Genomic DNA, 12,652 nt, shown 5'->3' on the forward strand with positions numbered 1-12,652 from the left:
CGTGGTTGAATGCACCTTTGTTTGCATTTCTATATGGCGAGTGGCTTTAAATACCAAAAAGTTTGCTCTTATAATTGGTGTAGAAACTTTTCCTGTCCGAATATGAAATTACCACCAAAGTGTAAAGTTTTTAATTATAATCTGGCAGAAAAGAGTTATAATTGTTTCAAAAAGCAATTAAAAAGGGGTGCGCTTGAGAACCATAGCACAACGCTTTCCGAAATATTAGAACCGGTTTATTGGCAGTGCTTTGAAGTACGCAAAGTAGTGAGAATTCAAATCTTCCTTAGCTATTAATTATTATGAATAAGGACTGTCAGGGCCTTCGTCGTGCATAGTAAATATTTTTATGGCCAGTGGTCTTGGATATGTGCCATATATCAAATCAGGGCATAAAGCGTTTCGAAAGTAGAAACATACGTTTAAAGAGAGGCTGCACCAATGACCAACGTGCATTACATACAATAAGAATTTCTCAGAGTGCTTATGCGACTCTGTAACTAGGTTCGCAGATTTTGTCAAGTCGAAGTTTGTTTCTATTCTTGAGGTTTCTGACCCGCCTTTCAATAATATGTTAAATAGACATCATTAATGGCATTGATGCTCTTCAATCGTGATGGGATTTGCTAATATATTTTTTTTTAATTTAGCTCGTCTCTACCGCTAGAAGCATGCGCCTATCACTCTAATCTATAAGTCTGGGAATAAGAACGAAATAGGAATCACAGACCAATTTCGAAACTAGCCAACTGTGCCGAACTCTTTGAAAAGTTAGTCAAGTTACTGTTTACCATCAAAAATACAATAGACCTGCGCCAGCATGGTTTTATCTGCGGCCGCTCCACAGTTATTAATCTTGTGGCATTTTCATAATACTGTATCTCTGCACCTACGAATAGTTGTCAAGACGACACTATACACACAGACTCTTCGAAAGCCTTCCACAATCCCTTTGCGTTCATTTCATGGTTCTTATTCCAAAAGAAAATTGTTTGTACAAATTGAATACATCAAATCCTCAATTTTTCCTTGATATTGGAGTCTGTTTTAACCACTCCAAGTTTTTACTCTATGCTGATGATCTAAAACTATTTAGTAACTTGGCAATCGGGTGCTTCTTTAATACTGTAAGATTTAAACAGTGATTAAACAACCTTATCGCTTCGAGTGTTTAGAATAAGCTTTCACTTAATATAAAAAAATTTGTCATGCCACCTTTTCAAAAACTCTGGACTTTATTGTATTCCATCCTCTAGTGCTTTATCAAATGACGTTCCTTTTAAATTTACAGAGTTTTCGGACCATTTCGGAGTTGCGACATTTGAGTCTGTTTTCAGATTCCTAAATTATGTTAGTTAGATGTTGCCGAAGGCTTTTGCTAATTGAGGCCCTACGTGAAAGATTTTAAAAATCCTTATACTAGAAAAATTTTATATAATTACAGAGTTTGTTATAAGCTCCAGTATGCATCTTTGGTTTGATGGTCCAAGTTATGCTTCTCATTCAAATACAGGGTTTGATTGAAAAGTAATGAGCCTTATTTTTTTAAGCAGTTTTATTAAACCTTTTGGCTTATACAACTAATATTCTTCAAAATAGGACCCTTGAGCGTCAATACATCGCCGGTAGCGGTGCCTCCACTGCAGGAAACATTTTTTAAACTCATCCACCGGAATCGCGTTCAATTCGGCTGTCACAGTTTTTTGGATCGCCTCGATGGAGTCGATCCTCCCCTTCAGCTCTCTTTTCAGGCGCGGGAACAAGAAGAAGTCCAATGGGAACAGGTCTGGGCTGTAGGGAGGGTGGGGAACCCTCATCTTGGCTAATGCAGAGGTGCAGAGGAAGGCGGTGTGCGCCGGCGCATTGTCGTGATGAAGGGTCCAATTGTTGACGAGGTCGGGCCGAGCCCGGGCGACGCGGTTTTTCAGCCGAAGGAGCACTTCTTTGTAAAATGCCGCGTTTATAGAGCTTCCTGGATTCACAAACTCCTTGTGACGATGCCTCGAGAGTCGAAAAAGATGATCGCTGCATTTTCGCCACTGCAAAATCCTAACACACTTTTAAAACAGCATTCACGCGCAGAGCGATGCTGACTGCACCGCTGTTGCCAGCGAACTGGGACCGGTTTCTAGTGGAAGGGGAAGGTCCAACGACCATTTGTCCCCACCAGCCGATTCGGATAGGCAGACGCTCCGCGCGGGAAGGCTCATTACTTTTCAATCAAACCCTGTACAATTGAAAGAGTACAAGGAAATGTTATTCGATTCGCACTGCAACCTCTTCGTCTCTCTGATCCCCTACAACCCTACTGTGCTTGGTGCATGCTAATAAATCTGGGATCCCTTGCCAATAGCCGTGAACTTCAGAGCTTGGTGGTATGTGATTCTGTTGATTGTCCCAATGGTCTTGAATAGATTGGCTTCGATAATCCTCACAAAACTTTACAATTTTACTATACATTTAAGGTCAAATCAAATTGCTATACTTGCCCCTGAGTCAAATAATATCTACAGGCTACCGCACCCAGATGTGAAGACTTCTTTGCTCTTCCAAGACTTCTTTCCTTTCGAGAATTGCGTCTCACCATTCATAATAGTTCTCGTTTGCTCCATGCTCTGGCATTCAAGAATTACTTTCATTTATAAAAAGACTGGAGCTTTAAGATTCTTGTAATTGTAGATTTAAATAAATAAAATTAAATGAACTCTCGAAATATATACATATGCTTAAGTACTTATCTATAACACAAATTAAAGCAACGAATTAAAAAAAAAATTATAAACTTCCTATTTTGTGACAAAAAAAGTTGATATATTTTTAGAAAAAATTGAAAAATTATAAAACTCGCCCCTCAACTGTATATTGCACTCAGCTGTTGGTATGTGGAAAAACTATTTCAGGCGTGAAATGAAGGCTATTATTATAGGTATATTACTGCATATTAGATACCCCATTCATTATCATAATCAGTGGTTTAGAACATGGGCATGTAGTAGCGCACACCGAAATCCAGACACTTGACGTACAGCGGCCAATTACAACTCGATTTCGACTTAATTCACGTACCTTTTGTCGTCATTATTTGGGTATTTGATTGCTAAGTCGAGAAAAAAGTGGGAAAATGCTGAACCATAAAAACTTGCTAAAGTGACAAAGCTAAAGTTTTAACTAAAAATTCTGCTACACCTACGCATTTCGCAAAATTAGTGCTAAATTTAGATTTAGTAAAGTTATTATTTTTCTCAAAATGATGCCAAACTCCAGCCAAAAAACTTCCAAAATACACTAATTGAAGAAGAAAACTTTAAAAACTCGTTTAATAAATATATTACAATTTTTTTTTTTGGTGTTTTCTACTTTTGGTATTTTCTATAACGCCACGGAACGATAAATGGGCTTTAAGAGAAGCCGTCTTTTAGATTCGATTAGGTTATGTGCTTCCAGGTACCACGCTCTTAGGACGCGAAACCTGGGTCTGTTAGTTAAGAGTTTCACAGTGTCACATTATGCTGAGCCTTTCATGAGTGTAGGCAGAAAAAGCAATTATTTCTTTCTGATTAGGATGGCTGCATAAACAATTACTCCATTGTACTTCCTCTGTATTTTTGCGACTTGGCGGCAGGTTCTCAATGGTGATCATGATCATTACGAAGTGGCAGTTGGTCTTTAAACCAACTCACTTGGGCCATTCCGGATCCTTTGTGATACCACAGTACCAAATCATCTGTTACTCCTCGTTGAACTATTTTGTTTTAAGTGCAAGCCCATTGATCTGGCGGACATTTATATACCTAAGGTCATCGGTAACATTCAAGAACGATGAGCCAAAGTATCACAGCTTACTGGCATGCCACGCACAGCAGAAACGAGGACTATGCTTCTGCATTAGCCGAATTGAGGTAGATTCAATCTTGGAGCATAGGGACCTAGGAGACAGTGGCCTGTTATCAAAACAACTAACGTGGAGACGTTATTCCTTGATCGATTAAGTAGGGCCTTTGAGCGCCTGACGTCCCATTCTGGCTAAATACTTTTCGTAGCGTTACATGTCAGACTATCAATCCATCTATAGTTGGCTGAAATGACAATGCTACTTGTACCTGCAAACGGTTGAGAGGGGTGTACCTACTTGTATGTCCGACATTTGCGAGCAATGATGGTATTAGTGACAACCCCATTGTGTTCATATTATTTGGAGGTTAGTTAGTAGGATATTTTTATTGAATTTCATGAATACATTGACTTGAACAACTTTATTGGTATTCGTCAGCTAATTGGCCATTTGCTTAAAATGTAATGTAGTTCATTTATTGATTTTAGGTTTTAACTTTTGTTTCACACACACCTTCACACATAGGGTTACATGCTGAACGACCTAATAGAGCTCCTGAATTACTTCATTTTGTCGGAGACACCTCGAAACTGCAACAACAATTGACACTAAAATTAATTTCCTCACAATTTGAAATTTGGGTGGCGAACAACCACACCATCCATATTTAACTTTAAAATTTCTTATTTTCCGGGCGGAACGCAGCTGTTAATTTAATTGCATACAGCTGGGGTCAAGTAATTAGTAACGCCATGCAAGTAGTAAGTTTGGTTAACCCAGTCAAGTTATACTTATAACACTTTGAAACAAGTAAAAAAAGACAAGAATGCGGCATCGCAGTTAAGAAAAAGGAAGAGCTGTAGAGCGCCACATTTTTGTTTGTCCTTACCTGAGGCAAGACGAATAAAAACCGGCGTCGTCATTTGTGCCGGCACGAACTCCCACCACACTTGTTTCGCAAGTAGAGATATCAATACAAGAGGTGAGCCATTATTTGATTTTTGAGACTCGGTTATTTGTAATAGGGGTAAGAGCTCCACTTTCGTTACTACAGTCAGGGAGGAGGTGCTTGACGTCACTCTGGCCTCGTCACTATACTAAATTTGTGACGGACGGCTGCTTAGTGTTCACTCTTTTCCAGATCACAGGTATGTACATCTAGTTTTCTCTTAAAAAACCAAAACGAATAGATCCCCCTACACGAACCTTAGCAGCACGGACTGGAACATTACTGCAGAAATCTGCAGGATCTTCTTCTGGAAGCACCCCGAAAAAATCGATAGACGAATTGGTGGAGACATTCGCCACTGCTTGTTACAATGCCCTCGAGATTTCTCGTCCAATAAGACCGCCCCCTAAAAAGGAAAAACCGGCTTATTATCATAATTCTTCCTCGGAAGGGGAACTGTACAAAGTAAGATTAGGATTCTGCATTTGGAAAGCGAAGCGAGACTCATGGAGAAGATACTGCGAAACTGTGGAAGGCTGTTATGAGTCCGCGAAGTTCAGACACATTCTCTCGGATGGATCGGGGTGCTACACTATGAGCAGCGAGGAATTAAGGAACCCATTTTCCGGCAAACCCGAACTCGAGCAGTACCAGCTGGGGTAGCGTTCGGTGGATAAGCACCACCAGGCTTGGGCGATTGTCTCTTTCTAGCCCTTCAAGTCACTTGGTCCCTGGTTTATAAGGCTTAACCAAACAATGCTGAGCAATAGAATGGTTGGGAAAGAGGGATGCGGCGCTTCTCTCTGCCAACAGATGAGCAGTGACATTCCGCAAGGTGACGTTCTCTTCTCCTATTCTTAATGACTTGCTAGTGCTGCTAGAGATGATGCATGATGTTTGCCTACGCGGATAGCGTTGCACTTATTGTCAGAGGGATATTTTTATATGCTATAGTCTGATGGAATTGATGCAGGATTATCGTAACCTATGTAGTTTTGAAATGGACCGCAGCTCTCGAAAAATCCTTTGAACACGGAGGTCGTCTTATTTATGTGGAAATATAAATCACCTAGAGCTGAAATGGCGGACGCTCTGTTGGTGCTTCCTGACAGAGTGCAGTACCTAGGACTCATTCTTGGCAGAGAGTTAACATGGAAGCCCAAGACTGAAGAGAGAATCAGAAAGGCAACAGTCCTTTGTATGGATACAGGGGCTCTATCGTGCAAGAATGGGCTCTCTCCGCTAAAGTTACATTCTTGCTATACAACACATTAATAATATCAATTTTGCTATATAGAGTCCTTGTCTGGTGGAACTCACTGGAAAGAACGGCATCAGTTATGAAGCTGGGGAGGGTTGAAAAGTATTTGATCAATGTACACCCTTGCTGGGCTCGAGCGGTACTTTTTCCATTCATATTCCCTCAAGGGGGAGTGGGCGGTGTGCAAAATTTGGAGATAACATGAGGGTATGACAAACATGTTTATGGATAGCTAGAAGTTGGACGGAAGTGGAGTGATATTCTGCGAGAAGATCTCAATCAACCTCAAATTTGGGCCACCGGACCCTTGTAGTATATTCCAAGCGGAGGGAGCCACAATTAAAGAAGTAGTGGATTGGGTGCTTACCTATGCAATTACTGTAAGAGAGGTAAATAACTACTCCCTCAGCCACAGTGATGTAGTGGAAAACTGCTGGGTTGATGAGCTCGCTAGATAGGAGATAGTCGAGCCGGTTTCATCGAGAGAGGTTTGAGAGAATTGGCCGTCTGCTGCTGTAAAGATAGGCCTTGCGTCACCCTAGCGAGCGCAGGGTTAGTGAGCAAACGTCCAAGCCGTGAGGTCCTTCTGGCCTCGGATAGATCGGCGGCGTTCTAAGCGTATTGTCTGTTAGTTCTTTTTTCAGAAGCTGGTCGAATTTGATTCTTTCTCCATGTGGGCCCTCTCTTGTGAAGCCATTTATCCTAGCTTAACCGAACCCAATATTTTTTACCTGTGTAGGTAATTTTGATAATATTTTTTACCTGTTTAGGTAATTTTGATAATTATTTTGAAAAATCTGAAACTATCTTAAGTTTTTAGGTGGTGGAGAGTTAAAAAGCTTCACAAATATATGCCCTGGAAAATTTCAGTAGTAGTTTTTTTGAACGAAAGCAGCATGCGGTAACGGACATCCCCTATGCAACAATATGAATATTTTCACAGCAGTCGATTCTACGCGATCGGAACGACGCGGACTTATATCTGGTCAAGGACTGTTACACCAGAAGCATTCCTCAAAAATTTACGGATAATGTTTCTACCATTAAAAAAACAACTTGTGCATCAACTTATGATCAGGCTCTCCGTCTGTCTTACACCAGTTAAAAGACCACGAAGTTAATAATAGACAAAAAATTCTAGTCCAATTTAAGATGAGAATCACCGGTTTTGGATGAATTGAAAAAGTTAACAAAATGCGGTAAATGAAAAATATTTTATTATGATTAAAAATATAACAAAAATAAATTTCTTATCCTAAATTTGTTGTGCGACTTAATATGGGTTTTTCTCTAAATATTAAATTTTTCAGATTTGTTTTTATTCCAAAACTAAATCAAAGCTTTTTTCAAGGGAATTATTTAATATTGCTATTTAAAAACACAGAATAATATTAGTTTCAGATACAGCTCCAGTTGGTTGTTTTGCAACTGATACGATTGAAGTCACTCTCGTACTAGTTTGACTTCTTCCATCGAATACCAGTTCATGAGCTAGAATGCCGGCTTAGTACTTTGACTTTTCACTGCAGTGTTAATCCATATAATTAGCCTCTACTACATTTGCTACCTTTGTAGGTGTTTCGTCGAGTAGTCCTGCGGTTTGTTGGGTGTATCTGAATGTCGTGTGTATCTCCAAATGGATATGAAGTAATATTTAATTTATATTTGTAGACCCAACAAATCGTCGACAGTTAAACGTCGACACCGCCTCAAATTTAATGATTCAATCAAAATGTGGGAAAATAAGTTTAAATACAAAAATTTTGAAAAGTAGTGTGTCAGATAAATTATGGGAAACACACACGCTTTTATTGGTCAAAGTGTTAATGTAAGCAATGCGTACTATTTTGCGTGCTACAAATGTTCAGGAAATAGGAAGATATGAGTTGATTTCGTTGTACTTATAAGTTTTCGATTTTTTTCCAATATTATTATTATTATTTATTAATACTAATTTAGTAAAACTAAAGTAAAATCACATGCAACTTTGTCAATACTATTTTTTATTATTTACTTATTTACGTCTCAATTCAAATTTACTTCTTTTAAAACTGAACCTGTAACTCGCTTTACTGAGAGCCATCAGAGATTACAGTATTGCTTTTAAATAGCTGACTTGCAGACCTGAAGTGGTTGTACATTAAATTTTGAAGGAGTACTTAGTGTCAGTTTCTGATGATATAAACAAAGATACTAAAAGAGGAAAAGTATTTTTTAAGGAAAGAGTTTCAAAAAATTAAAACTAAAATTCACTGATAGCTCAGTCGCGTTATAGCGATATGCTTGAATCGTACGCCAATCAATTTGACACTTGTGGGACAGCTGCAGAATACAAACAAACAAGCAATGGGGTGCGGTTAATTACGCGCCACCCTGTATAATAGGCAGGATGTCATTTAATCATAATCATTATGCGGACCAACATTTAACTTAGATACGACGTAGTCGAAGGAGTCCCTATATACAATATTTTCTTCTTGATTGGCGCCAACCACCAGCTGGTACCGCTCCGAACACTTTTTGAGCCGTAGCGATTTTATTCATTCGAACGATATGACCCAGCCAACGAAGCCGCTAGATCTTTACTCGCTGCGCTATGTCTATGTCGTCGTAAAGCTCATACAGCTCATTGCTCTATCGCCTGCGATACTCGCCATTATCAACGTGAAAAGGTTCCAAAATCTTTCGCACCATCTTTCTCAACCATCTTTCTCATCTCAAATATTTCAAGGGACACCTCATCGGATGTTGTCATCGTCCTCGCTTTTGCGTCATACGATAGGACGGACATGGTGAGAGCTTTGAGTGTTAGTTTTGTTTGTCGAGAGACGACTTTACACCTCAGTTGCTTAGTCTAAAGTAGCATTTGTTGGCAAGAGAGATTCTCTGTTGGATTTCAAAGCTAACATTGTTCCTAGATAAATGAAGTCTCTTACAACCTCGAAATCACCTCGTTCACCACATGATTCATTTGCTTGGCTTCTTTATCCAGTTTGCAAAAGGTAGAACTAACACGCCAACAATTGCACACTCTTATAAAAAATTGTACCTGAGCGATTAAGTTCAGCCGCTGGCACCATCTTTTCCAGCATCAGATTAAAGAAGTCACATGACAGTGAGTCACCCTTTTTGAAACCTTTCCCGACTGTGGGACCAAAAATTTCCTCCTTGCCCCACCAAGCACGATTTTTATGTCGTGGCAGGGCTGCGCTCATAGGAACGTTCCAGGCGCTCATAGAAGGAATCCTTGGTCGCATCGTCCTTCTTTTCCGTCGGGGCATGGGCGCAAATGAGCGAGATGTTAAAAAATCGCGCTTTAAGCGGATTATTGCGAGACGCTCGCCCACCGGAGTGAACGGTACTTGGCGACGAAGTCTCTTTTCCACTTTAAAGCCAACACCGAATATGTCCTTCCTTAGAAGGCAGCTGTAGTAGACGTCGCAAGATCCAATGCTCTTCTTGCTTTACCCCGTCCATCACATCTCTTGAGTGGCAGTGATGTCAGCCTTTGCTCTTATGAGGACATCAACCAGCTGGAAGAGGCACCTAAGGGATAGGTTTTAAGATGCATGAAGTTCAAAGAAATAATCGATATTTGCCACAGCTTCTTTGAAGTGCAAGACATTCACTCCTGCAGTAGTCATTGTGAGGAACATCCATTACACTGGCTAGGGTGCCAATAGTGCAGAGAGCTTGACTATACTTTTACGGAAAAATAATAATTCAAAACGTGTTTATTTGCACACACAACATTTATTTTTTGGATTTATTTAAGCTGTTTTAGATTATTTGTATTTAAAATATCAAAGCTTTCTTAACTTTTTTTAACATCGTTCACTGTTAAACGAATAATTTGTATTTATCTGCTCTGTGCGCATATTAGAGATGTGCGTTAAGTAGATGTGATACATTTAGAGGAATTTATTTAATGCAAGGTTCTTCTATGACCCGAGTGCTATTAGAAAAATATATATTTTTAAAATTTCAATGACAACAATAACCAGCTTTTATCAGCACAGAAATGTTCAATTCAATCCAAAACTTTGATATCTTAATATCTTAAAAAAATTATAGTTAGAAAGCTACCCCAAAAATTATTTAGAGTAAATATATTTTTTTGATTTCAGTAAAGAAACGAATAAGATTTGAAGTTTTACTTCTGCTTATCCTTCAAGGCAGCTAACATAGCAGTAAATGAGCCAGCTGCTCTGAAAGTCTAGACCCGAAAAGAAAGCATACATCAAAATAGTCATTATAAAGCCTGTAATTGTCTGAAAATATTTCATATCATTCATTACCCATACAAGTAGACTATGATTTGCTGTAAAGAAGTAGCCTCTTAGAGCCAGAACTCGTTGCGAACGCATCAGCGGCATGAGATATAGGCGACAATGCTTTGGCGGTATGTTGTACCATGGGACCAGTAGGTAGATATTTTTACATAGCTCTTCACACTGAAATACAAATACTCATATCGATTAATCAGTTCAATATACTTACATAAATATTTGGTAAGAGATTTTATTCAAACCACATTTTACCTCACTTTGGATCTTCTCACCGCCCGTGCAATAAATCATTAACTGTACTATAAATGCCGCAATCAGCGTACAAATAAAGAGGATACTGCTTGGATCAGATAGATAGGTCAACTGATAGGCGAGTACACAAATAGGTATACCAGAGGAGATGGCTTCAAAGAAAATGATTGGCGCATAAACAGCATCGAGCTCCAGTGTTAGTGAAATTATTTGCTTATGGTAGGTGATGAAAGCGGCGAAATCCACTTGAAATTGTGGGCCATCTGCTTGTAGTTGTAAAAGATGTTCCAACTTAAGACGCATAATTTGCAAATGAGCCGAAATGTTGTAGAGAAACCAACCGAATAAGCCATCCACGGCGGTGGCACTATTCCAGCAATAAAATCCGACTAATGCGGAGGAAAAACTTGATAATATGTAGAAGAAGGGTACGCTGATATCGTAAGGAAATCTGCGAGAGGGAGATGATATTTTATTATTAAGTTTATTAATTTTGTATATATTTAGATATGCATGTGTAGACTTACGTGCCCGGCATAGGTAGAGTTAAAACAACTTCATTGTACCAGATGTAATAATAGAGTAACTTCAGTAATGGCAGAAGTGCGGTATAGCCGATGTTCAGCTGACAGGAGATATCATAAGCTCTCGTTATAGGGTGTAAGCGGCGATTCTGATGATTCCATACTTCCCGTTCACTTTGGTTGCCTAAATGAAGGTAGTAAAGAATTGAAGTGAAATAATTTGAAGTGGTCGGAATATCAAAATTAATAACTTCGAAAAACACCACGGATTTCAAAAATGAGTACTGTGAAACATTATTGTTTTATGCTCAAGAAAGCGTGGCAATTTATTACACCCGAAAGTTATCAGTTCTTCATATTCTTTATACATAAAAAAGCTCATATACTCACCTCTCCAAGCCAGCCTCTCTAAAGCCTCATTGAGGCGCAAACATTTTTTTCGCCGCGCTAGAAAGACTAAACTTTTGAATATCGTAAGCAAAAATTGCATATCTAATATCAGTGGCGTAAGCAATTTATCGACATCATTGAAGTTTTTTATTGTGTACGCAATTAGTGCCATGAACCAGATTATCACGCTGGTCAGCGCAGTGACATAACGTCCGGGATGAGTAAAAATACCTTTCCGATGAGATAATTCGATATTGATGCCTGCCCGTTCAAAGGCTGTGAATCATTTAGAGTTAAAAAAAAAAGTTCGGTAGTGAAAATTTTACTTAAACAATTTCTCACCACCGGCAACGGCTGTTATGTCCTTCAACGTAGTTATCCTCATTGTGGTTGAATGCACCTTTGTTTGCATTTCTATATGGCGAGTGGCTTTAAATACCAAAGAGTTTGCTGTTATAATTGTTAAAGAAACTTTTCCTGTCCGAATATGAAATTAACGCCAAAGAGTGAAGTTTTTAATTATAATCTAACATAAAAGAGTTCTGAAGAACAATTAGTCGTGGTGTGCTTGAGAATCATAGCACAACTCTTTCCGAAATACTAGAAACGACTTATCGGCTGTGCTTGAAGTTTAAATTTGAGAATTGTGTAAAATATTTGAAGTATGCAAAGTAGTGAGAATTAAAATATTTCTTAGCTATTCAGATTGAGCTGGTATTAAATAGAAATTCACATAGGAGGGCGAATAATCAATTTTACAAAATTTCCTATTTAGTCAAATTGATAAATTTAGTCTATTTGACCTGTCTTACTGAGTACAATAATAAAATTATTATGACTAAAGAGTGTCAGAGCCTTCGACGTGCGTACTAAATATTTTTATGACTATTGGTCTTACATAAGGCAACAAATCCACAAACAAAATGTATGTATTTTTTTTACAAGCTTCTTGTTGTGTGACAAAAAATTTATATATTTTTAGAAAGAAATCTAAATTGGCGCTCAACTGTACATTGCACTTCAGCTATCGGTGTGTGGGAAAACTATTTTCAAAACGAAATCAAATATATGTAAATGATACTACCTGTCTGTCACTTAATGGAGAAAGATTAATCAATCGACAGCAAGATTCGTACGATGGTTTCGGGTCCGAGG

The 12,652-nt window shown here is 38.7% G+C and overlaps 1 protein-coding gene across 1 annotated transcript; it reads right to left on the reverse strand.

Moving 5' to 3' along the window:
* Positions 1–10,195: 10,195 nt before the first annotated feature.
* LOC129247298 (odorant receptor 45a-like) lies at positions 10,196–11,882 on the reverse strand. Its single transcript, XM_054886371.1, has 6 exons — positions 11,840–11,882; positions 11,498–11,773; positions 11,111–11,291; positions 10,584–11,034; positions 10,341–10,496; positions 10,196–10,258 (listed from the first exon to the last, which is right to left on the reverse strand). The coding sequence occupies exons 1-6, from the start codon at positions 11,880–11,882 to the stop codon at positions 10,196–10,198; spliced, it is 1,170 nt and encodes a 389-aa protein (XP_054742346.1).
* Positions 11,883–12,652: the final 770 nt, after the last annotated feature.

Source organism: Anastrepha obliqua, chromosome 5 (assembly GCF_027943255.1).
Source record: "Anastrepha obliqua isolate idAnaObli1 chromosome 5, idAnaObli1_1.0, whole genome shotgun sequence".
NCBI lineage: Eukaryota > Metazoa > Arthropoda > Insecta > Diptera > Tephritidae > Anastrepha > Anastrepha obliqua.

Coding starts and splice junctions, on each gene's coding strand:
- LOC129247298 (XM_054886371.1), bottom strand. CDS start 11,882: ATGAGGATAACTACGTTGAAGGACATAACAGCCGTTGCCGGTG. Junction 11,035..11,110: donor ACTCTACCTATGCCGGGCAC/GTAAGTCTACAC, acceptor TCCCTCTCGCAG/ATTTCCTTACGATATCAGCG. Junction 10,259..10,340: donor ATCATAGTCTACTTGTATGG/GTAATGAATGAT, acceptor TTTCGGGTCTAG/ACTTTCAGAGCAGCTGGCTC.